At 38.2% G+C, this 24541-nt stretch overlaps 1 protein-coding gene across 3 annotated transcripts in view; it reads right to left on the reverse strand.

Annotated features, from left to right (window-relative positions):
* Window positions 1-5104: 5104 nt before the first annotated feature.
* ASCC1 (activating signal cointegrator 1 complex subunit 1) overlaps window positions 5105-24541 on the reverse strand; it is a 91004-nt gene continuing 71567 nt past the window's right edge. For 2 of the 3 annotated variants that reach the window (XM_088792052.1, XM_088792051.1), the window contains exon 10: window positions 5105-6775. In XM_088792052.1, coding sequence (XP_088648178.1) covers window positions 6659-6775 — 117 coding nt within the window. In that variant the 3' untranslated portion in view covers window positions 5105-6658. The remainder of the gene's footprint in view (window positions 6776-24541) is intronic. The other variant, XM_088792053.1, reaches the window with a different exon arrangement.

A 24541-nucleotide genomic window follows, 5' to 3' on the forward strand; every position in this document is an offset into this window, starting at 1 on the left:
TTGAGGCTGCAACTTTGGAAAAGGCACATTTGCTCATGGTTTTGACTTCAGTTAATTTTACTAAATCACCGGGGAAGGGGGAGAAAGGGGATTGGTTTTGTTCGAAGTGTTTAGGTTTTTCTTAAAATTGTAACCTGTAGAAATGTGTTCACATACCAGCTGGGAATGCTGGGCACAGTCCCAGGATCAGAGCAGAAATGAGGTGAGGTTTACATTACAAATAAATTGAAGAGGAAATAGATAATCTGACAGGACAAAAACATTGAACTTTTGGGACGCAAGCCCTAGATTGTGTTATTTTTTTTAAAAACTTGGCTGCTGTGATCATTTAAAAAAAATCAAAGGCAATGAAAAACATGATCTTAATCAGTAGAAAACACACAGGTTGTAAGGTTCATAGTCACCCTGAGTCTGGCCTGGGAATTCTGAATGCACCGATGGCTTGGGCTGGGGTCCCCTTGGGAAACAGAAAACAATAGCTCCCTTTCCGTGCTTTCTTTGTCCTTTGCAGTTAGGCTTAGAGGTGGTGCTGCAATGAGGCCCTGGCCATTAATGTCATCTTGCAGTAACTAAAGCAGCTTTACCGGGTTGTATAGCAATGTATAGAGGAAGAGCAGTTTGTCATCATACAAACTGGGTGTGGAATCTGACTTACAAACTGGGTTCTGGGCAAATTAATCTATTTTCTATTTATAAACTAATGATAATACCACCTATCTTAGAAGATTGCTGTGAAACTCATGCAAAATTACATACTAAGTGCTTGGACATAGTTGGCACTTAAAATATGTTAGTTCTTCCCTCAAGTTGGGAAGAGAAAGTTATGATGTCCCATGGTTCTGAAAATGGATTCAATGTTGCCATCTTTTCCCACCATCTCAATCCTAGTCTTTTAGTAAAGCTAATTACGTGTCTTCCAGGCACTGAAGACATAGATCCTAGATATATCAGGTGCGTGCAAAAGTAATTAGTTTAAAAGGTTACAAATAAATGCAAAAACCGCAATTACATTTGCACCAACCTAATAGATCATAGCTCTCCCATTTCAGTACCATCTTATGAGGTCCCTCGTCTTCTACACTTACCAAAGTTGTCCACAAAGAGTTTGGAAAGGCCTTCAAGATGCCCATCAATAAGACAATAGCTGTTTCCAGAACTTTGAAGGTCAAAATGTTTCCCACACTCCTGGGCAGCTCCTCCAATGGGATTTCCCTTTGGCAGCACCCTAAAGTTGGGTCAATATAGCCCTGGGCTGAAAGCAAATTGCCAACAGTCCAGGACTGTTAGTTAAACCAACAGTAAAGCTATTTCAGAGAGAGAATCCAGATTTCCAAGTAACAGATAAAAGAGTTGTAGAAAATGGGAAATAATTCTAGTTTATAACGAAGAAAAGGTTTTCCTAAATTTTGAGAGGACCAGCAGGTCAGCCTTTCAAACCAATAGGCCCCAAACTGCTGCGTGTTGTTTGTCAAATGGTGCATGTTTTATGCATTTTTCTGTTTCATTTCATTTTTAGCAATAAACAATGGAGAAACCTTAGTTTCCAAATAAGAAACTTAAATTGAACCATATCTTTGAAACCATTTAATCCCATTTCTAGATGACATCATAAGCATGAAAGATAAATGCACAAAAATGTTCAATCCAGACCTGTTTAAATAACCCAACCTGGAGACCAGCTCACTGTCCATTAGTCAGGGACCAGCTAGCTAAATTATCATACATACACACAACAGACTATTGTGCAGACATTAAAGATGATGTAGCTCTGTACCTAATGAAGCTAATGTGGCCTACTCCATATTGCTGAGTGAGAAAAGCTCATTATGGATGGTGTATAATATCATCCCTTAGAAGAAAGTATGGTATAGTGCAGCAGTTCTCAAACTGTCTGGTCTCAGGAGTTCTGTACACTCAAAAATTACTGAGGACCCCAAAGAACTTTTGTTTATGTGAGATACACATCTAGCTATAATTTGCTGTACTTGAAAATAAAACTAAGTCTTCCTCTCAATTTGGGTGTGGACCTAAAACTGCTCTAAAAAATTACATCTTTTTTTTTTTTTAAACTAAGAATTTAAAAAATATTTTTATTTAAAAATAACAATGAACCCAATATATTAACAATATATTTTAGGAAAAACAACATTTTCCCCAAAAAAATTAATAAGAAGGGTGGCATTGTTTCACATTTTTGCAAATCTCTTTAATATCTGGCTCAAAAAAAGACAGGTAGATGAACTTCTGCATTATGGCAAGTGTACAAGTTTGCTAGGGCTCCCACAGCAAAACACCACAGACTACGTGGCTTAAACAACAAACATTTATTTTCTCACAGTTACAGAGGCTAGAAATCCAAGATGAAGGTGTTGGTGGATCTGGTTTCTCCGGAGGCCTCTCTTCCTGGCTTGTAGACGGCCACCTTCTCTCTGTGCCACACACGGCCTTCCTCTGTCCATGCATATGTTTGATGCATCTTTGCGTTCAAATTTCCTCTTCTTACAAGGATACCAGTCAGACTGGATTAGGGTCCACGCTAATAGCCTCAGCCTCATTTTAACTTAATTACCTCTTTAAAGGCTTTATCTCTGAATACAGTCACATAATGAGGCACTGGGAGTGAGGGAATCAACCTATGAATTCTCAGGGGACACAATCCCAGCCCATAATAGCAGGTAAAACTGGAAATAGCTAATAAGAGCACAGTAGAAGTGCTGAGAGCAAACTGAGTTAATCTCGAAAAACACATTATTTATACCCTAAACATTCCAACTTACAAAATTCTAGAAACACAAAAATGTAATACAAGTACATATGGCATTGCCTGTCAGAGTGATGATGTCACCATGTCATGTCGCCTCTGGAAAACTCGATTGTACAGTCAAGAGAGAATGAGAGTGAAAAGGGCAAATAATACCTTACTAGTTTTATGAAAGTAGTGTGAGCCTCCCACCCACACCCCTAAAAGGGTTCTGAGGGACTCCTAGGGTCCACAGGTCACATTTGAAGAACCAGTGGTTCAAGCTGTATGACCTCGGGCAAATCTCTTAACTTTGTTAAGCCTCAGTTTGTAAAATGAGGATAATGATAATACCAACTGAAGTGGGCCACTGTGAAGATTAAATGAGTTAATAAATGACAAATGTGAACGTTCAGCTAATATTAGCTATTACTATTAGAGAAAAATTAATGATATGATATGTGCTTAAATGCATAGGAAGTAATAACATCTGAATGACGAAATTTATTTTTTAAACGAACATTTAAATTGAAGTATAACATACACATTGAAATAAACAATGTATAAATAAGTATATAGCTTGATGATTTTTCAAAGAGTGAACTTATTTTATCTTTGTTTAAAAAAACATTAACAACAGAAAACGCTATGAATAAAACCACCACAACGCAGCCCTTTCTCACCGACCGCATCCTTGAGCCCTGATATCCATGCTCCCTGAAGGCATCAAGGTAGAAGTGGAGAGGTGTCCGTCAACTCAAGGAGCCTCTGGTGCCACCGGGTTCCTTTTAACTCCAGGAAAAGAGCACAGTGCAAGAGCAAGCCTGAACAAAGCTTGTGTCATTATGAAGCTGGATTCTCACCGATGTCCAAGATAGTAAACTCTGGAGATCACTTAAAAATAACTGTTGTAAGTAACATTTATCATGTCTCTATCATGTGTATGGGGTCCATTTGGGGGCAAATCGTTGTACCCCCTCCAAAAAATATCAAAATTATTCTCTGTAACAAAATTCCTAATGTAACAACACAGATCTTGTGTAGTAATTGGATAAGAGATTCTTTTCCTCTTCCTCTTCCTCTTCCAGGAATTAAGGGTGAAGTCAGTGCCTCAAAAACCGGCTGGAGAGCTTTAGGTACAATTTAACTATTTCAATGAAGATGAATGGCAAAGTGGTAATATTAAGGGAGATCTGATTATAAACACAAAAGCAAATACTCCAACATTTACTCCATTACTGTTTGGTGAGAGGGAACCCGAATCTTGAAAAATTATTTTAGCTCCATCATAATTTGCTCTCTACCACTATTGCACTTTCATAAAAGTTCTGTATCAAAACTACCTGTTAGACCCTCTTCTACAACAGCAGTTAAAACTGTATTTTCTTTAGAGCTATAAGTCTTAAAAATTTATCTGTGGACTTCTAGAAAGAAAATTTTAAAGATAAGTTAAAAACTTTTCCAATTCTACCAATACCTACCAACTTACAAAATTCTAGGAAACACAAAAATATACAAATACACAATCCATTAACCACCAGAGAGATAATGTCACTGTGTCATATAGCCTCTGGAAAAATCCACTGTACAGTCGTGAGAGAATGAGAGTCAAAAAGCCAAATTACTTAACAATATACTGTACGTGTTTCCCCAAAAAGAAGACCTAGCCGAACAATCAGCTCTAATGATGTGTCTTTTGGAGTGAAAATTAATATAAGACCCGGTCTTATTTTACTATACTATAAGACCGGGTCTTATATTAATTTATGCTCCAAAAGACACATTACAGCTGATTGTCCGGCTAGGTCTTCTTTTTGGGGAAACATGATAATATGTCCTTAAATGCATAGTGGCCTCTAAATTCTAAATAACAAGCTTTCTAATTCTGTTAAGAATTTAGTATTTGATATATGAAGTTACATTTTCCAAATACAAAACTTTTTTAAAAAATTAAAAATATGAAGTCCTAAATCTCTGACATCCCAAAGAAGACATCTGTACCTCCTGGCCAAGGCTGCCCGGTGGCAGTTGTCAGAAAGAAACCAGGAGGAGAGAAGTAGCAGCAAGATGAGCTGAGGATATTGAGCCCCCAGTCTACCTTGCTTTTCAGTACTATTCCTGGGAGCACTCATTCCCTCGTGCCATCTAACAGAGGTAAGCGAGGGAAAATCTCAACTTAAATAAAAAATGAGTATTACCAGTATTAAGTTTTTTGGGAAAAACCAATGCTGCAGGCACCGGTATGTAAGTTCTGGATTAATGACATAGCTCCGCCAGTGAATGAAGTGATGGCGACACCGTATCCCAAACACACTAAGAGGGTCAAACTATAAAACTGTATGATAAACTAAAAGAAAAACACAGTTACTTTGGAAATGCATTTATTCACAGATGATCTGTGCAGTGACAGTGATAAACAAATCTGAGCGTTGCACACAGCTCTCACTAGGAAGTGACCTTAACACACAGGGTTCAGAATCAAACTTCTTATATAGTAAGACTCAAGATAAGAATAAGGAATGAAGGAAAGAGAAAGAGAGGACACAGAGGGAGAAAGGATGTGAGGAGGGGGAATGAAAGGTGACAGGAAGGCTGGAGCTCCCTGGGGATCCATGGATGGGGCAAAGCTGTGCTGGGAGCCCCCTCTTCTGCTGGTCTGTGGCCAGGAAGGACTATCTTCTGCAGCTGACGTTTTACAGAGAACTTTGCATAGTTCTGCTGATATCATCGTTTCTATCACTGCTGCCCTGAGAAGTAAATAAAAAAGGGCTACAATATTGCAACTGCATCAGTGGCATGGGAAGGCAAAGGTGACAGTAAAGGAACAGGAATCTAACAAACATAAAAAGGTAGACTTCAGAAGAAAAAGACAGGTCAAAGTAAAAGGTAGAAGCTTTAACAGTTATTTTTCAAAAAATAAAATTCTGAGTAGTAAAGGAATTGAAAGCAGGGTCTCGAAGAGATATCTGTACCCTCATGTTCATAGAGCACTCTTCACAATAGCCAACAGGTCAAGGAACCCAAGTGTCCACTGATGGGTGAATGGATAAACTAAATGTGGTCTATACACAGAATGGAATATTACTCAGCCTTAAAAGGGGTGGGAATCTTGTCATGCTACAACACAGATGGACCTTGCAGACTGTGTCAAAGGGGATAAACCAGTCACAAAAAAACAAATAATGCATGACTCCACTCACATGAGGTACCTATAGTAGTCAAATTCATAAAACAGAAAGTAGAAGGGTGGTTGCCAGGGTCATGGGGGAGAGGAACCTGGGGAGTTAATGGGTACAGAGTTTTAGACCTGCATGATGAAAAAGTTCTGCAGATTAGTTGTACAACAATGTTAATATACTTAATACTACCAAACTTAAAAATGGTTAAGATGGTAAATTTTATGTTATGTGTTTTTCACTATAATAAAAAAGAAATTTTTGGTAGTGATTAAAATTCAGAGTGCAAAGGGAAGAAAAAAAATCAAACGTTATAAAAACTGTAGATATTTGATCTAGGTGGTGAGATTAATAAAACCACATGTCTTTAATTCTCTTTTAAAGTATTAATACAAAAGACTTCAATGGCTGGAGCAAAATCAGTAGGCATGTAAGAAACAATGTGAATCTGAGCTCCAATGGGCTTCAGAGGTACACTTCCAGAGAAGAGCTCTGGAAAGAAAGGTAGACCTTGCGAAAGATGAACAAGCCAAGGGTCTCAGGCACAGTTCTTGTGCCCACAACCATCTTGGCTGATAGTCTGAGGACTGTAGACAACCATTAAAGACCACAGTGACCATGGCAACCACCCAGGAAAGTCACCATCCTAATTTGCACATCCCTCCTTGGCAATTAAAATGAAGATACTTTTCCTCAGCACCTCGTCAGGAGGCTTAATTTCTCCTGCTTCCCAAGATCCAGTTCAGGAGAATTCAATTTGTCCACAGGAGGCGTAGTTTCCAAAGCTGTCTACTGTGAACCTCTGAGAGATGTGGACTGAATTGAGCTTTAGGGTACCAAAGTAGAAGTTCTCAAATAGCTGAAAAGAAAGAAGAAAAACCCAGAATGAACATTCAAAGAGAATTACAGATGGAAATATTAAACATCAGGGTCTCTTGTAAAAACACCACAACAATCCCCACAAACCGCTCATGCTTTTTCTTTTCAGCATTTATTCTGAAAAATGATCCTGGAGAGGAGGGATGGGAATAGGAGTGAGAAAAGAATACAGCTCTTCTCTCTGATTAATTGTAAAGCCTCCTCTGACAAAATGCACTAGAGAAAGAGATCTGAAGAATCATTTCCAAAATTGATCTAAGGAGCAGATATGACCAAAAACTTGTAACAAACACCCTAACTCACAGGGCCTAACAAAGCTGTTTCTATGACTTCCAGTTACTGCGCAGCATCCTAGTTTTGTTACAGCCTGGGTAAAATTTGATATAATGCATTCTTCGACGCAGTCAACAACATTTATTAGAAGCACTGACTAAAATAAATAGAAGATTCCTGACCCACAAATGATTCTGACAACCCAGTGAAGAATACAGAACAATTACACACACAAAATAGCCAGAGCAACACTTCTGTTGGATGATAGAACAAGTACAAATGATAATATTTATCAAAAACCTTTCATTAGACTTGGATTCAAGCCAGCATCCTAAAGTAAATGCTCTTTACACAATTCTTCACTTTAAAAGCTTTCAAGTGTGTCAAAGGGAGGGATAAGCCAAACTCTGAGAGATCTGGTCTTGTGAGTAGCACATTTATAAGGAGGAATCCAAAGTGACATCGGAATTCATCCCAGGAACACCTGAAACTAATATAAAATAATACTGAGTGTCAACTGTAATTGAAAAATGAAAAATAAAAAACATACACACAAAAAAAATCAACTGTGGAAGAACAAGTTGAGCAGTAAAAAAAAGACCAAAAAAAAAAAGAATTCACCCCAGGAAAATGAAGCCACGCTGCTTAGATAGAGGAGTGACAAAGAGTAAAGGGCTTACCTTCTTCTGTTAGGATGCAAGAGTTGTCTTCTTTCTTTTTTTTTTTTTTTTGACATTCAATATTATTTTAGATTAGTTTCAAGTGTACAGCACAGTGGTTAGGCATTTATATAATTTATAAAATGATCCCCCTATAAGTTTAGTACCCATCTGACACTATGCATAGTTTTTTACAATATTATCGACTATATTCCCCATACTGTATTTCACATCCCCGTGACTATTCTATGACTACCAAATTGTACTTCCTAATCCCTTCACCTTTCTCACCCATCCCCAACCCCCTCCCATCTAGCAACCATCAGTTTGTTCTCTATGAATCTATTTGTTTTGTTTGTTCATTTATTCTATTCTTTAGATTCTACACGTAAGTGAGATCATAGGGTATTTGTCTTACTGAGTCTGACTTATTTCACTTAGCATAATACCCTACGAGTACCTCTTTCTTAAAATGTCAGTAAGATCCCAAGAAAGCTTTTCAATATGCATACCCAACAATGCTTGAGTAGAACCTAAGGGTAGGACCTTTGCACATTAGCAAGTGACTGTCTCTTCTCTTACTTTTATACAACCTCCACAGCCATGAACTTCAGCCACTGACGCCTTTCCTCTTCCTGCAATTAATGGCCTAGCAAAATACCTGGGATTCATTAAAGGCTAACTTTATAAAAGCCCAGTAAATATTGATTCTTCAACATGACATCAACTTAACCCCAAAGATCTATTTAGAGGTTGTATGCGGCATTGTCTTGTCTTTCAGAAAGGTGATCAGCTCTTGCCTGCACTGATTTACACAATTAACTCCTTGTCCTGACTTTGATAGCCTGTTCAAATCATATCCACCCTTCTGTATAAAGAAACACAACCCGAAAAGGTTATCTGCTAATCCCTTTGCTGAATGTTAATTTGAAGTGAAAGCCACGTCAATGAGACTGACAGTTTACAACTTTGCAAACTGAAGCCTTCTAGGTCCAAAGAAGACATAAACAAAGAAGCAATACAAGACGAGACAAAACAAAACTAAAGGGAACTCATAATACTTCCAACAAATTACTTTTTAAAGATTAACAGCCTATAGGTCCTCTACCTTCTTCTCTTTGTGCCTATGTTTCCAAGTGGTGGAGACAACACAGCTAGAGCTGGAAAGTGACCTACCTCTGACTTCACTTTGCAAATATAGTGTAAGACTTGGCAAAGAGGACGAGGGAGGGCAGCATGGAGGCAGACATGGGTGTGGTGGTCCTGGCCAACTAGACAGGTTAGATGTTTGGAAGTTTCCTAAAAAGCAGTGAGAAAGACTAAGGCTAGAGAGAGAAGGAGGGTGAATCAGATTAAGAGGAACCAAAGGTCAGTTTCAGAAGACTTCATTCTAGAGAGTGGGGAATCGATGAAGGTTTCCGAGTAAGTTGGTGGCCCGAGATGAAAACCCTGTTATAAGGAAATCAGCCTGGGTGTGGTGCTGATTGGAGAAGAGAACAAGAGAAAGAAAGGAGACGAGTTCCTTCATGAGAGAGATATGGAGCGTCTCTTGACTAAAGTACGTAGTAGTGGGCTTGCAAGGATTGGAGCAGATGTGAATGAAACACAGAAACGATTCAGTGATTTTCTGGATGAGGGGAAGGAGGAAACAAAAGGAGATGAGAAGAATCATGGATGACAGGGTAAGTGGAGTATATGAGGGTATCACTATGTAATAGCAACAGAATATTTCTGAGAGGGAGCTATTTTATAGGAAAACAATTCAGGTACTGTGTTTCCCCGAAAATAAGATCTAGCCGGACCATCAGCTCTAATGCGTTTTTGGAGCAAAAATTAATATAAGACCCCGTCTTATTTTACTGTAAGACCCGGTCTTATATAAGACCCGGTCTTATTTTACTATATATTACTATATAATTTACTATTATATTACTACATAAGACCGGGTTTTATATTAATTTTTGCTCCAAAAGACGCATTAGAACTGATGGTCTGGCTAGGTCTTATTTTCGGGGAAAGAGGGTATGTTTACATACTCATGGCTGTATCTTTACCTGTGTGTGTCCCTAAACCTTTCCAACCTAGGGTTTTCCTGGTACATTCTGAAAATATACATTAAAGATATGAAATCATGTTAAGTGGAAGTATTTACCATAAAAAGCTTTGCAACTGTCTTTTTTTTTTTTTTGAGTAGTAATTCTTTATATATTAGGGAAATGAACCCTTTGTGTTCTAAATTGTAGTATGTCATTTGTTTTTTGACTGCTTATGGTGATTTTTAACCACATCAACTTAAAATTTTGTGAACTCAGATGTATCATAACAGGAGATAGTAAAATGGAAGTTACCCAAATGCCAACATTGATATAGATTAAGAGATCAAGGTAAACAATACACATATAAGTACTGACAACACTAATAAAATAAAGACCGTAACAGCCCACATTTGCGCAATCGTGTGCCAGGCATCATCCTGTGGGCTCTATGTGATGTGATCACCCTCACAACGCCAAGAAGCAGATACTATTATTAATCCCTACTTTACAGTTGAACCTGAGGTTTAAAAGGTTAAGTAACTTGCCCAAGGGCACACAAGCAAGTAAAGGGTAGAAAATTGAGATTTATAAAGCTGAAAAAGAAAACTGAAATTCAAACCCAGGCAGCCTAAGTCTGTATCTCAGCTCTTTAAGCCCCCCCACACACACACTCCCCAGCCCCTTCCTGTGAGTGGTGCCGGTTAAAACGGGCGTTTAAACCACAGGGAGTAAGCTTTGACCCACATAAGTCTCAAAGACGGAAATAAACATTCTTTCACTTGTTACTCTTACTTTCACTGCCACCTGGACCTGGTTTAACAATTGAATGGCTCTAGTTCAGCTGGAAGAATTTTAATTGAATTCTAGATGAAAATAAGCACCAATCAACTAAACGAATCCATTTAATTAGGTACCTGAATGGGAAAAGAGGAAAAAGCTTAAACTAGGTGTTTAAAAAAAGAAAAAAGAAACTTGGTTGCTCTTTCTAGCCTAAAGTAGTTCACCAAGAGCAAAGTGGTCTATTGTTTAGAAAATAAAAGCCCAAACAGGAAAAATTTAAATGAAAAAAGAATCACGTCAAGGTATTTAAATCATGTTGAGTCTTTTCTCCTCACTGTTGTTTTCTAACAATTCCCTTGCGGATTTTGAAACCTAAACCTTTTCCTTCTGAAAACATTTCTCTCTGACACACACACACAGAGCCCTGTTGTGCTGGAAGCCAGAATTTTTTTAAGCCTACTGTAAAGGAATATAACAATGAGCAGCTACACAAAACTACAAATATTTGATGAGAAAACGAAAACAGAATTGAAGACTGCCAATATTTGAGTTATCACTTGTAAATAATGTTAAAAAAAGAAATAACAGGGTGGCAATGGGAATCATTTGCCCCCACGACAGCAAACTGAGACTTCATTGCCGCTTTGACCTCTTCCAGGAATGCGAATGTTAAGCAGTGAATCTGAAAATGTTCCTGATTAGCACTAGCGAGATAATCTGCAAGATAAGACCCCTACTGATCCCTTCTCCCAAAAAGAAGACGTCCTGGTCTGAAACAATCCTTTCTATTCTTTGGCTAATAACGTCCTTGCCCCACCCTCCTGCCTATAAAGACCTTACATGACAGACAGCTTCTTGGAGCTCCTCTCCACTTGCTATATGCGATGCTTCATGAATGGCTCAATAAAGCCAATTGGATCTTTGAATGTACTCGACTGGACTTTTGTCCTATGACAGTAATAAGTACTGATTTGGACAATTTAAGAAAGTTTAAAACCTAAAGAAGTATGACATTTGGAAACTTATGCACACAGCATCTTTGAATACTCACAAAATCTTTAGAAATTAAACAAACTTTTCCTACCACCAAGTAAAGAGAGAAATGTGGACCATCCAACTAAAAGATTTTTGGTCAAAACCAAGGCTTCCCTGACAGAAAATGGTGAGATAAAAATCCAACCATCCTGCTGTCACCTGCTCACATGATCTCTGAAGCTTGCCATTTTTAGTTTGTACATGTTTGCTTCCTAGGGAGAACACAGAGGGAATTATTGATTACTAGTAATGTAGTGGTATACACTGAAAGAAAACAAACAGCTAGATTTAAAGGCTAACTGTGGTCATTTTTCCTTGTATTTCTTTCAGACCTACTACTTCCTCCTGGGCCCTGTGACAACCATCAAAGACCAGAAATAACTCCCCATGTGAATAGGCTGCAAAAATGAGGCTGAAAAATCTCAGACAGAAGTGTGGAGGAGGGTGGAGAAGCACCTTCTCATATCTGTGACCTCAAGCCACAAAACCAACTGAGTGGCCAATCTTCAGCAGCAGAATGACAAACCTGCTGGAGATCTCCGCCCCTGTGGCTCCCCAAAGGAGGCTGTTCTCTTCCATCTCAGTCAAAGTGGTGGTCACCCTCTGCAAAGACCTCTCCTTAAGGAAATCTACTTGTGCTGGGCCGCTTCAGTGAACCATGTGATGTCCAATATGACTTCAATAAGAGGAAATGCAGTTCTGAATGCATTTTGAAGCTTCCAAAATGAAGATTCCAAACATGTAAGTCTTGTGAAATTTGTAGTCATTCCTGGTATAACTGAGCTATGCTAACACTTAGAACATAAATGTGGTACAACTGAAAATAAGTACTGCTGTTCAATTAATGCAGTTACTTAGAACCATGCACTGGGTCCCATTCTTCCCCAAGAAAGGATGCTTTGTATTGTTTTCACGTATGGCGATTAAACTTCGGAAGCCCAAAGTAAACAGGAATAGCAAATGCATGCTACTTTGAAGTTTTCCCACTGCTTTTCTTCCATAATCTGTTTTATCAATGTCTATTTCTCACAATTACCCCCTGCTTACAGATAAAAGTAACAGTAATAATACTAGTTTGTACTTAATAATAACGCTCACCCACCTACTGCCCTACCAGGGATGGGCTAAGGATGAATGGAAGATAGTCTGACAAGCTGTTTGAGCCCTTTGGGAAGGCACTCCCAGCACAAAGATGTGCTGCGGTTAAATAACACCTTTCATCTAAGGATCTAAAGTATTCAGAAAGCCCAGCTCATTAACCCTTCAAAAAAATTGCTGTGATGCAAACCAGAGCTGAGCATTATTATCCCCATTTAAAAGATAAGAAACAGACAGGCTAGGGCCACTAGCACTGTGATATAAATTTAAGATTTCCTGGGACCAGGCCCAGAACACAGGCCAGGAGAAAGTCGTGGCCACCAGGCACTGTGTATGTGCTTCACAATTCAAATAACAAATATGTACCAACGAATGTCAAGTGGGGAAGAAGTTCCACCTTTGGTCTATATGTAAACAATCACACAGCGAAGAAAGCGTTCCCTTGGTTTTGTGGCCAAGAGTGAGAAACAAATGATGTGAAAAACTATAATCACAGCCCTTGGGAGATCCTAACTGAAAACCAACAGAATAAATACTGGTATATTTCAGAAACATTCGTCACAAAATTGGCCTCTAGGTACAGGATTAATAAGACTTTAGGTAGTAAACAGAAAAATAATAGATTTGAAAAACATCACAGCTTTTCATGTCATATTACTAATCTCAGTGAGAATTAAGATCACAAATAAGATTTTTTTTGCACAAATAAGTTTTGTTTCAAGTTTTATTTGTTAAAATTCCCCAAACCTAAAAAAATGATTCTGAATTTCTGCCAAGGTACCATGCAATTCAAATTCTTAAGCCTTTCCATACCTTGCATTTTTCTTCTGGCTACCTGTAAGATTACTTCTGAAGAGAGCAAATGTGGGATATGAAGAAGAGTCAAGAAGGAAAGTGGAGATCCAATAAATCCAGGGGTCAAAAAAACCTTCCATCTACTTTTAAAATATTCCTCTCAGCTGCACTCCTATAAATTCTTTCTAAATATCATCCCAAAAGAATGTAAGTGATCCTATTCACACTAAGTAAGCCATGATTCTATACATATACACACAACACACACAACTTCACCTGGAAACCAAAGATAGAAACTTCTATTGAAGAGACAGATCAAAAGATCTAGTTCTTAGGGCAAACTAGACCTTAATGTTTTCCTACCAATGACCATACAGCCACTCTTTCCCCCAATTTCTCCATCTTTAAACAGGGACAACGCTTTACAAGGATGTTCTGCAGTTATAGTTAAGATAAATTATAAAATGGAATTTGAGTTCTGATTATCGTCACTCACTCACGATAACCATCAATGCATCATTACAGGAACCAAAAAGCAGAGTTTCCTTAAAAGAAAAGAGGGAAGGGTGTAGCAGGAACACTGACAGCTTACAGTCCTGCAGTCATGATCTGGTCTCGGAGGGCTGCCTTGTTTTTAAAGACTAGAACGGGAACATCTGCTTCAGGATAAAAGACAATGAGGTTGGCAGGTACTTACTATCCTAGAGGCGTCTGTCTCTAAATACAGCCCTAACTCTACCCAAGATGCCACCTTTAATCTGAAACCTCAAACTGCAGTGATCAGTGGTGACAGAGCCAATAACAGCTAATAAGAGCCAATAAAAAAGAGGATACAGTTTACTTCCAGAAGGGCCAGGATGACGTAGATCCAAGAGGCCAGGTGAAGGCCAGTCTGTGGTAGGAGTAGGTCTTAACAGCATCAGTTGCCTCCATAAGGAAAACAAGAAGGCTGTATTTCGGTGGGACACCTGTGAGTTTCCAACCCACCAGCATGTCACTCCTGATGTGCACATCTCCACTCAAAAAGTACCAAAAAGCTTGCATGCCACCAAAGCCCAAGTCCCATCTCCACCGACGGAAATGGCGCATGTACGTTCTCAGGCTCCTTGCCCGGAATGGGAACGTGAACATGCACTTCCCTCATTCAGCTGCTCTCCGCAACTCCCTGACTGCCTTGGCTGCAGTGAGCATGAGGAATGTTAATAGCCTGACCGAAGGAGGCACCAGGCCGAGGCCAGACAGACAGGGAATGAAGGCTTCATAACTTCCTTCAAATAATCACTCAAGGTTGCACTTTTGGATATTTGGCCTGAGTCTCACTGCTGATGTAAGGATTACCAAATTTAAGATTCTGCTGGTAAGGCCAAATGACCTATTAGAGAGTGAATGAAAACCGCTACATACAAACAGGATGCCAGGCAGTTCTGCTGAGCACCTCAATACTCACAACGCCAAGGGACTTCCCCTTCATGCAGAGCCTTTCATTTTAAAAACGTAGCAAGAAAAAATGTGGGGTGGAGAAAGGAGGAAGGAGAGGAGAGGCTGTGCTGACACAGCTGAAGAACCTAGGCCTAATCTCGGCACACATCAGCTTGTTCTGCCCCTGCCCGTTTCCACAGCAGCACATAGAATTAGCATCAGAGAAGGGCCGCCCGCTGGGAATTGTTTGCTGCAAATTTTCTTCCAGAGAAAGCTTTGCCGTGGGGCAGAAATATTGCTGCTTTACCAAGACAAAACTGCCTCTGGTGGCTGCTGGTTAGGGAGACTTCACTGCCCTACAGCTGTGACCACCAGCCCTAAAAGGCAGGGGCCCTTTTAGAACTAATCCAGGTAATATTTCTGCAGATCAAGACTTTCCCTCAGAAGAATGCCTCTTACTGTTGTTCATTCAAATATGTTACCTCTCTTCTTTTTGGTTTGGTCATCTTCCCTCAGGTATTTTTCATAACTGTCCCTCAAACAACTGCAACAGAAGATACGTGTTTGATCTGTTATGTGTATTAGAAAGGGAATGCAAGTCAGCAGAAAGGAAACTCCCCTGAGCGGGGTTAGGGGGACAGCAGCCTTGATGATTTCATCTTGGCCTAGGGGGTTCTATGTTAGTGGCTTTAGGAGACAGGGCCTCAAAGGGCTGACTACTGTGCCAAGTGACAAATTCTGAAAAAGAACCAAGTGGGAGACAGAAAACAAGGTCAGTGGCTCAGCCCATCTCTACACCAACTTCTCCAACGGGAGCAGTATCCAGACATTGAAGAGCAAATCAGATGCCCCTCCAGCCATGTCAGGCAATGGCAAGAGTATATATACAGATAAATAACAGCTGGGTTTGGGATGGCTCCTTGGAAGATGGGAGAGGCTGCCATGTTATCTTGGATTTTCAACTAAGCCATCTTATTAAAACAAGACATGAAATATTTCCTCTGTCAGGACCACAGGGAACCTGCCCTCAGTAGCATCACTGGAGCACTACACAGTCTAACACACTTACTTGTCTATAATTCAGCTCAGATGACCTCCTTCGCCTCCGCAAAGGTGTGGGCAAAAATCAAGTAAACAAAGGCCTTGGAAGAGGGATAAGATTATCATCTCCACACACACCTCAGAAGCTGCAAGACTTTTACAATTTAAGAAATTGGTATAAATATTTTAACCTACAATGGAGAGAGTAAACTTTGAATTGGAGTTCTGGTTGACTTACATCCTGTTTTATTCACTTTTAATTTGTAATACTGTTGACATTTGAGCATTAATTCTAAAACTGTTCCATCAATGGGATATGGGAAAGAGAACATCATATCTTAATAAGTCATCACAGTTTTATGGCACAGTGGGCTTCGCTCCCATTTCTTTTATCTCTTTCCACTAATGTCCTGTAACATTCGGACGTTGTCAGCACCAAGCCACACAATCTAACATGGTTTCAATTGGTCTGGTCTTTAAACAACAGACTGCTTCAAAGATGATAATACCCTATCACCATGTCTGGGTGCAGATTTATATTCTGCTACTGGTTTGTTTACATTATAGCTAAAAACACAATTGAATACACACACACACACACACACAATGGAATATTATGTAGCTTTTAAAAGGAATGATACATGCTACAACATGGATGAACCTTGGAAACATGTAATTGAAATAAGCTAGAAACAAAAGGTCAAATAATGTATGATTCCACTTATATGAGGTACCTAGACTAGTCAAATTCAGAGACAGAAAATAGAATGGTGGTTGCCAATAGCTGAGAAGAGGGGAGAATAAGGAGTTACTATTTAATGGATATAGAGTTTCAATTTGGGATGATAAAAAAGTTATGGAGACGGGTACTGGTGATGGTTGCACAATATGAATATACTAGATGCCACTGAACTGTACATTTAAAATTGGTTAAAATGGTAAATGTTACGTATATTTTACCACAACTGAAAAAAAAAATACAATGAACCCAAAGTGAAGCACAACCCAACTCACTTCATTTGTGAACTATACCCCAAATGATATGATTGGACCCATAGATATGAATACCTAAAAGAGATTACTATTTCCCACAATAAGAACAGACACCATGTTCAAAGAGTTCATAGGAATGGGATCAGAGGGAGGGACCCAAGACAACTGAATATTTATTCCTCCTCTCCCAAGCATCTAGGTTGGTGTTTTAGTAGGTATTCAATAAAATATTTATTTTTTATTCTGATAATAACCAGAAATAATTGTGTGTATGAATACTTAATTTTGGTATAAAAACAGGAACTTGGAAAATACACTGTATTTAAAATACTCTTAGTTCCCCATCACGTTGTGGAAACCCCCTGCCCCCCTGAAAACCAGAAATAATTTTAAGTAATTTTAATCTCTTAATTTTTTTTCTACTCTCATTGTCTTTGCCAAACCATGGCCTGTTTCTTGTCACTACATAGACCCTTGCAACCCACCCTTACCTGCCTGAGCCAATATAACACATGGAAGTATTCCAGGACCACTGCAAAGATGAAAAGACCAATAAAGAGAAATTCAAAAGACAGTGAAGGGAGAAAGAAAACGTAGTGTATGAGCAGACAGCAACAGACCAGAAGAGGTGCATCTTTTAGAACAGATGGTGGCTTTTTCAAAAATCAGCCAATTGCTTGTTTTCCAGTTTCATTTTAACAGTGATTCCTCCTCATTGACAATCATACCTTTGGTTGCCCTCATTAGTATTTTAAATCTTCCACTTTCCAGGCAAAGTGACACATAAAACAAATTCTAAAGAAAAGTTTTGGTGAAATAGTGCTTGAATTTGAATCTTCCTCCCACCCCCACTCTATCCCAACAGCCTAAAATAAGAATGTACAAAACTAAACTGAAGCATTTCAAACTGCACTTTTCCTTATATATCTGATGTGCTAAGAAACTGTCCAATTACCTATCTGAAGTGTTTCAATTTTTGTACGCTGTTTCTATTACTAGCAAAATATGAAAAGCCCCTAATAATTTCCTAATAATAATTTTCATGAGTTTTGGGTTTTTTTCATTATCAAGAATGGAAGTGGAGCCATATTTTATCATTAACATAGCAAAGTAACACTGGCCATATTTTGGCAAGATGTCTTCTTTTCACAGGTTCCTTCCTAAACTCCACAGTTTTCTGATATTCACACTGATTATAAAATTAGCACAATTTATTTATAAGTTCAGTATTCTTTATTTTTCATTCATAATTTTGAGTTTCATATAATTTTTACATGTCATGAAATATTACTCATCTTTTAATTTTTTTCAACCTTTAAAAAATATAAAAACCATTCGTAGTTTGGGAGCCATACATACACAAACCAGGTGGCAGGCCATATTTGGCTCTTAGACGGTAGTTTGCGGGCCGCTGCTCTAAGAGTTTACAATCTCAAGTACGGGGGAAAAAATGTCCCCTTTGGCAAACAGAAAATCCTTCTCTTCTCCTTTCCAAAATTTGACTTCTTTGGAAAACAGTTTTAGTTAGTCATCCAAAAAGGCTTCCTCAGTGCGTGCCCACGCAAGACACACTGATAAGCACTGCAGGCAGGTCACAGGTCACTGCAAAAGCACAGTAAGGAGGAGAGGGAAGGAGTGGAGGGTATAAGAGCACCACTGACTGGGATGGTCCTTACCATTACGGGGAGGCAAGGACTTTGAAGAATGAGTAGCATTTGGATAGAACAAGACTGCAGTAAAAGAAAACCACAGAGATAAGGACAAAATCTTAGGGAGCAGCCATATAAGGCAGTGAATTTGAAAACAAGTAGATCCAGAGGTAGGAAAAACCTAAGAGCCAATTGCCACTGAAGCCAATAAAAGGGAGCATTTGAAAAAAGAAAAGGGTTTAATACTCTCAATGTGGTTACTGGGGAAAAAGTAAAAGTAGGCCAAAGCACTAAACAAATAAGGGCCCTACCTACCACTGATATTTTTTACAATGCTGTTTCAGTACAATTGTGGAGGTGAGAGATAGGTTTCAGGGAATTAAACAAGGAGTAGTTTGAAAGAGATGATGGTAGGAATAATAGCTTTATAGAGCTATGGACTCTCATTTCGTAAAACAAAGCAAAAAACACTCTAATGAAAGATGCATCTAACTTCTAAGTAGCTTGCTCTAATATAAAACCTTCTAATCTAGAAAGTTGTTCCTCATATCAATTTTTGTTTTTTACTCTTTGAAATTAAACAACCCAATTTTTGTGGTAAGATCAACAGTTAATAAAACTTGCATCTATCCTAAACACCAGAACAAAACACAGCCGAGACTTCAACAAACTTCTCTGGAAAGTGATTTAAAAAAATACAAACAGCAAATGGTCAATGTCCTATTCCCCTCCTAAGTGCATGTCTATCTGTCGTTCTTTTTAAATTTTTTTTATTTTGACATAGTTTCAGACTTGCAGAAAAATTACAAGAACAGTAAAAAACAAAAGTTACTAGATACGTTTTATCCTTTTTTTTTATGACCTACTTTAAGAAAAGCATTCTTTAGCTGAATTTCCTGTTTTTTTGTTCTTTGTAATTATTGCCAACAAGTAGTTTAATTAATGTTGTACATGATTTGGTCACAAGTTGTAGGAAAGAAAAGGACAATATAAGCTCACTTAATAGAACTCCTGTTTGGAATTCATTTGGCTTTTTAATCTATAGAATGATGTCTTTCATCAGCTCTGCACCATTATCTTCTCCTTCTGTGAGTCCAACTAAATGTATGTTAGAACTTCTCACTTTATCCTATATGTTTCTTATTCTTTCATGTGTAATTTTTATTCCCTCTGTACATGCGACATTCCGGATAATTTTGTCTGACCTAACTTCCAGTTCACTATTCCCTCTTCAGCTATATCTAATTTGCTGCTAAACTCATTCACTGAGCTCTTAATTTCAGCTATTGCAGTTATAGTTCCAGCATTTCTATTTGGTTTTTCTTCAAAACTGCTACATCACTTTTCTTTTATAATAGTTCCCAATTACCTAATAAAAAATTTTAAGCTTGGCTTTTATCTCTTTGAACATAGTAAGCATAGGTGTTTTTAGCCTAACCCTGATAACTCTCATGTCTTTTGAGTTTTGGATGTTTCTCTGCTTATGGGGAGCCGTTTCCACATATGCCTAGTTATTGCTGACTGTGTACCGGCCATTGGAGAGGGAGGCTTCCTTGGAGGTATATTTCTAGGCAGAGGTGATGAAACTTTCTTCCAAAGAGATTTGTCTTTGCTATTGCCCAGTACCTGGGAGCTGTACTAGTCCAGAGCTTCCTTCCTCCAAGTTCAAGACTTCAAGGTCTATTTTCCATGTTTAGAACCCTAACAGTTAATTTTCACAATGCCTGAGGATCTTGTCATATTTTTCCCTCATATTTTCTATCTCTTCACCTTTGCCAGAGATTTTCTTAAATTTATCTTCCTTAATTGAATATACTGGGGGTGCCAAAAAAATGTATACACATGACTTGTATCCATCTTTTGTTATCAGTATATATTATTACAATTTTAATACAGTTTTTTCCTTTCTTAAAATGTATAAAAATTTTTTTGGCACCCTCTGTATGTATTTGTCAATGGCTATATGTAATTTACATGGGCTCTCTTATTCTCTAATTGACCTTTTTCACAACATCTTATTTTTATTCTCCAAGTGAAATTCTTCAAACTTGTACATTTGCTCCTCTAACAAGTTGTATACTTCACATGGTTGTCAAGAATAATATGATTGCTTTCAATGCTACTGAAATACATAAAAGCTGTTGTAAAATATTAGTATGTCCAAGTGAACTGAATTTAATAAGTATCAACAGTGTATAAGCATAAATAGTTTAGAGAGGAAGGGATATCTGCTTAGTGATTTTATTTAAATAAAATAAAAATTAAAAGTTATAGAAATATCAGGTGGTAAAACTGATGGTAATGAGAGATAGCAGCTTTATTCTGAATTCAATTTGCTGTTATTTATCCTGATATGATAGTGCAATGGAACATTTAGTGATAGACTCTGAAGGAAAGGCTATCTGAAAAACCTGTTTTGAAAAACAAATTCTAAAGAAGAACCATGTGACTAAGAAGTAATTTTCAGAAACAGTATACAACATGGCTGAATAGTGAATTGGATACTAAAAAACACAATCTTTTCTTCCTTAGAAATAATATACATTCTAAAATGCTAGTCTTTCTCTGTAGTCATTAATATCTCTTCTTAAAAATTACTACATAGCTCTCAATCTCACTCTCTTCCGTTAGAAAAAAAGTTAGAATGAATTCATCTTTTCAATACTCTTCCAAAACTTTGAAACAAAGTAATCATTCAAATCAAGCCTATTCACTAAGAGTGTTGAAGAACTTAATTGTGCTTTTGTTACCTTAGGACAAACAGAACTGGCTGGGGAGGGATGTGGGAGGCATGCCCTACTTTTTGACCTTGGTAATAATTACATTGTTCACTGTTTGATTATTTGTTCTACAATACATACATGTTTTATGCCCTTTTCTATATATAGGTGTTTCACCAAAAAAGAATAAATAGTATGTATTTTTAAACAGCTTCCTTTATAGAAACTTCTCTAAGTAAAGCAAACTAAATAAAAATCTCATTTAAATTTATTCATTCTAACTGTCCTTTTAAAGACATTAAGGGGCAGAGATGGAACAAAAGCAAAAATGAATGAAATGCTTGCATTACTCTCATTTACATCTTTCAAGAAAAGTCTCAATGTGGCTAGATAGACTTAAAACATTTTCAAGTAAAGCGTTAAAATTAATATTAATAGTTGAATAGTGCAAATTCCCTCTTCTAATTTTAAATATTCTTATATATACAAATTCATCTCCTTTTTATTTGGCTTAGATGTCTCAGGACTTTTTTTTTTTTTTTTTAAGATTTTATTGGGGAAGTGGAACAGGACTTTATTGGGGAAGAGTGTGTACTTCTAGGACTTTTTTCCAAGTCAAGTTGTTGTCCTTTCAGTCTTAGTTGTGGAGGGCGCAGCTCAGCTCCAGGTCCAGTTGCCGTTACTAGTTACAGGGGGTGCAGCCCACCATCCCTTACAGGACTCGAGGAATCGAACTGGCAACCTTGTGGTTGAGAGGATGCGCTCCAACCAACTGAGCCATTCGGGAGCTCAGCAGCAGCTCAGCTCAAGGTGCCATGTTCAATCTTAGTTGCAGGGGGAGCTGCCCACCATCCCTTGCGGGACTAGAGGAATTGAACTGGCAACCTTGTGGTTGAGAGCCCACTTGCCCCATGTGGGAATCGAACTGGCAGCCTTCGGAGTTAGGAGCATGGAGCTCTAACTGCCTGAGCCACCGGGCAGGCCCATCCTAGGACTTTTAAGTGCCTAAAGAAATGTGCCTTTCATAATGTCCTTTGATTTTGGACCAGTGGTACTTTCTGTTCCTTCCCAAATATATTACTGTGCCTTTACTTGCATCAAACCACCTCCTCTGATGAGTACAACACAGGGCTCTAATGTCTCCTCTTCACTCTGCAGTTAGAAATTATGCTTTTGAACAGTACACACTGTACACCTGTTCAATCTGCTGAGAGCACACTTTTGGAATACTGACTCTATTGCTTAAGGCCATTTCATAAGTCCCCCAAACAGGCTGCCATTAAGATCTTTCCTCTTTCCAGAAGCTGGCAGTTAATGACCATTCTACTTCTAGCTCTCAAGGGAACAGTTATTTCCTGGCAGTATGTCTTTAGGTCAGCATGACTTCTCTAATTACATGTTTATCACTGCCTTATGGATAAACAAATAGCATCTCGGGTCGTGTCTCTTAATTAGAAATGAAAATGCTCTGAGGGGACACTTATTTGGCCTACGTCTTTTTCACTCATACAGCCTCCTATCTGTCAGTCCTCTCTAAAAAAGTCACTGTATCTAAATATGTTTGTTCCTTTTCTGGTTTGAAAAACACAGGAGAATGATTCTTCAGTTTTCAATTCTTCTTTCAAAGCCCTTCTTAGAGTAAGAAAACTCTTATTTTAACTGGGAATAGCCAGATACTAGTCTATTACACCTGCAATAACTCTCAAAAGAGCTTTACCAAAAAAAAAAAAAAAAAGCAGCTTCCACCTCCAGAAGTCATTAGGGGCTTCTTTTTTTCTTATTAAGGCACCCAGAACACATATTACACTGAGCCAAAAGGACTAACTCTCTTCATGGAGGAGAATAGCAATTGACTGTTACTCATTAAATTCTTACAACAATGAGCAATGACTTGCTGTCTCATTTTGTTTCTCTTTGAATAGTAGATGAAGTTGATTCTTTTCCAAGGCTGCTTCTCATCACCAGCATTCCCAACCCTTGACCTATGTAGCTGTTAAAATGCTGCACACACATTCTTAACGACCTTAACAGCCAATGCAGATAACCTTTCTGTTTATTCCAAGTCAGCTCCTATCTTGTTAGTTAAATTGATTATTTTTTTTCATTTTCTAAACATAATACTTTTGTCTGGTTCAAAAACTATATATATAATCCATTGATTTTCGGAATCTTTTGTTTTCCAAGGGTTTCAGGGACCATGGGTCCTCATGTTTTATTCAAGAAACACATGTCCATCTGTGGTAGTTCCACAAGGCGGACTGGTGAAACTACTTCACAAATACAGTTATTACCTCTTAGGCGTTTGGGGGTAATTGTTGGAGACCATACATCACTTTATTCTCAAAGAAAAATTAATTCCTTTGATTGAACACAGGTGAAAGATTCTATTTTCTGGAGCCCAATGATTATAAAGTAAAATACTGGAAACTATACCAAAAGGTGCTTTGTTATAACTATCTGTATTCAAAGGTACTTCTCTATACTCAAAACTTGCCCCATCATTTTGTATTGTAATTGTCTATTAACCACCTGTACCCCTCAAAGACAGGAAGCTCCTGGAAGGTAGGGACTGTATCATAATGACTGTTTTAGCTGCAGGGCACATGGTATGGCAGATGCTATACAATAAGTATTTCTGTTGGTGTTAGCATTAAAAGCAGCTCCAAAGTCTAATTCTTAATTAGCCACAGTTGCAGACTAACTAGCACACCCATTGCCCCAATATTATTAAACGAGTTTTAATCAGACATTATCACAGTTCAAATAGATATGCCCAATTTCAAAAGTCTAATAATCTCTCCCTAAACACTGAGTATATTTATGGGAGGCAGCAGAAACAATTTTAATTTGTTGAGTTTTGAATTTTTATTCTGATTCAGACTCTGCTGCTAACTAGCAGTGACCTTTGGCAAGTCACTTTAACCACACTGCATCTTGTGTTCTTAAAGATTAAACTGTGGAACTGGATTAAACAAACGCTCTTCAAGTCCCAGAGCTGGGTCCAGCTTGTAATCTCTGATTAGGTATGAACCAGTAACGGTACTCCCTCTTGTCAACACTAGAGGGAGCCACATTCATGTCATCACTGGGGTGGTGGGGGTAGCTGCAAGGCAAAGCATTTTTAAATAGAAAACTGACTTTACAGAAGGAGAGAAATTAACTATCAAGTGAGAGATCCCTATTGTTCATACAGCCACCCCACAGGCTCTCTCACCTCCCTCTTATAGATATCAAAGCATCTCACACTT

Source organism: Rhinolophus sinicus, chromosome 15 (assembly GCF_057876585.1).
Source record: "Rhinolophus sinicus isolate RSI-liver-muscle chromosome 15, RSI-T2T, whole genome shotgun sequence".
NCBI lineage: Eukaryota > Metazoa > Chordata > Mammalia > Chiroptera > Rhinolophidae > Rhinolophus > Rhinolophus sinicus.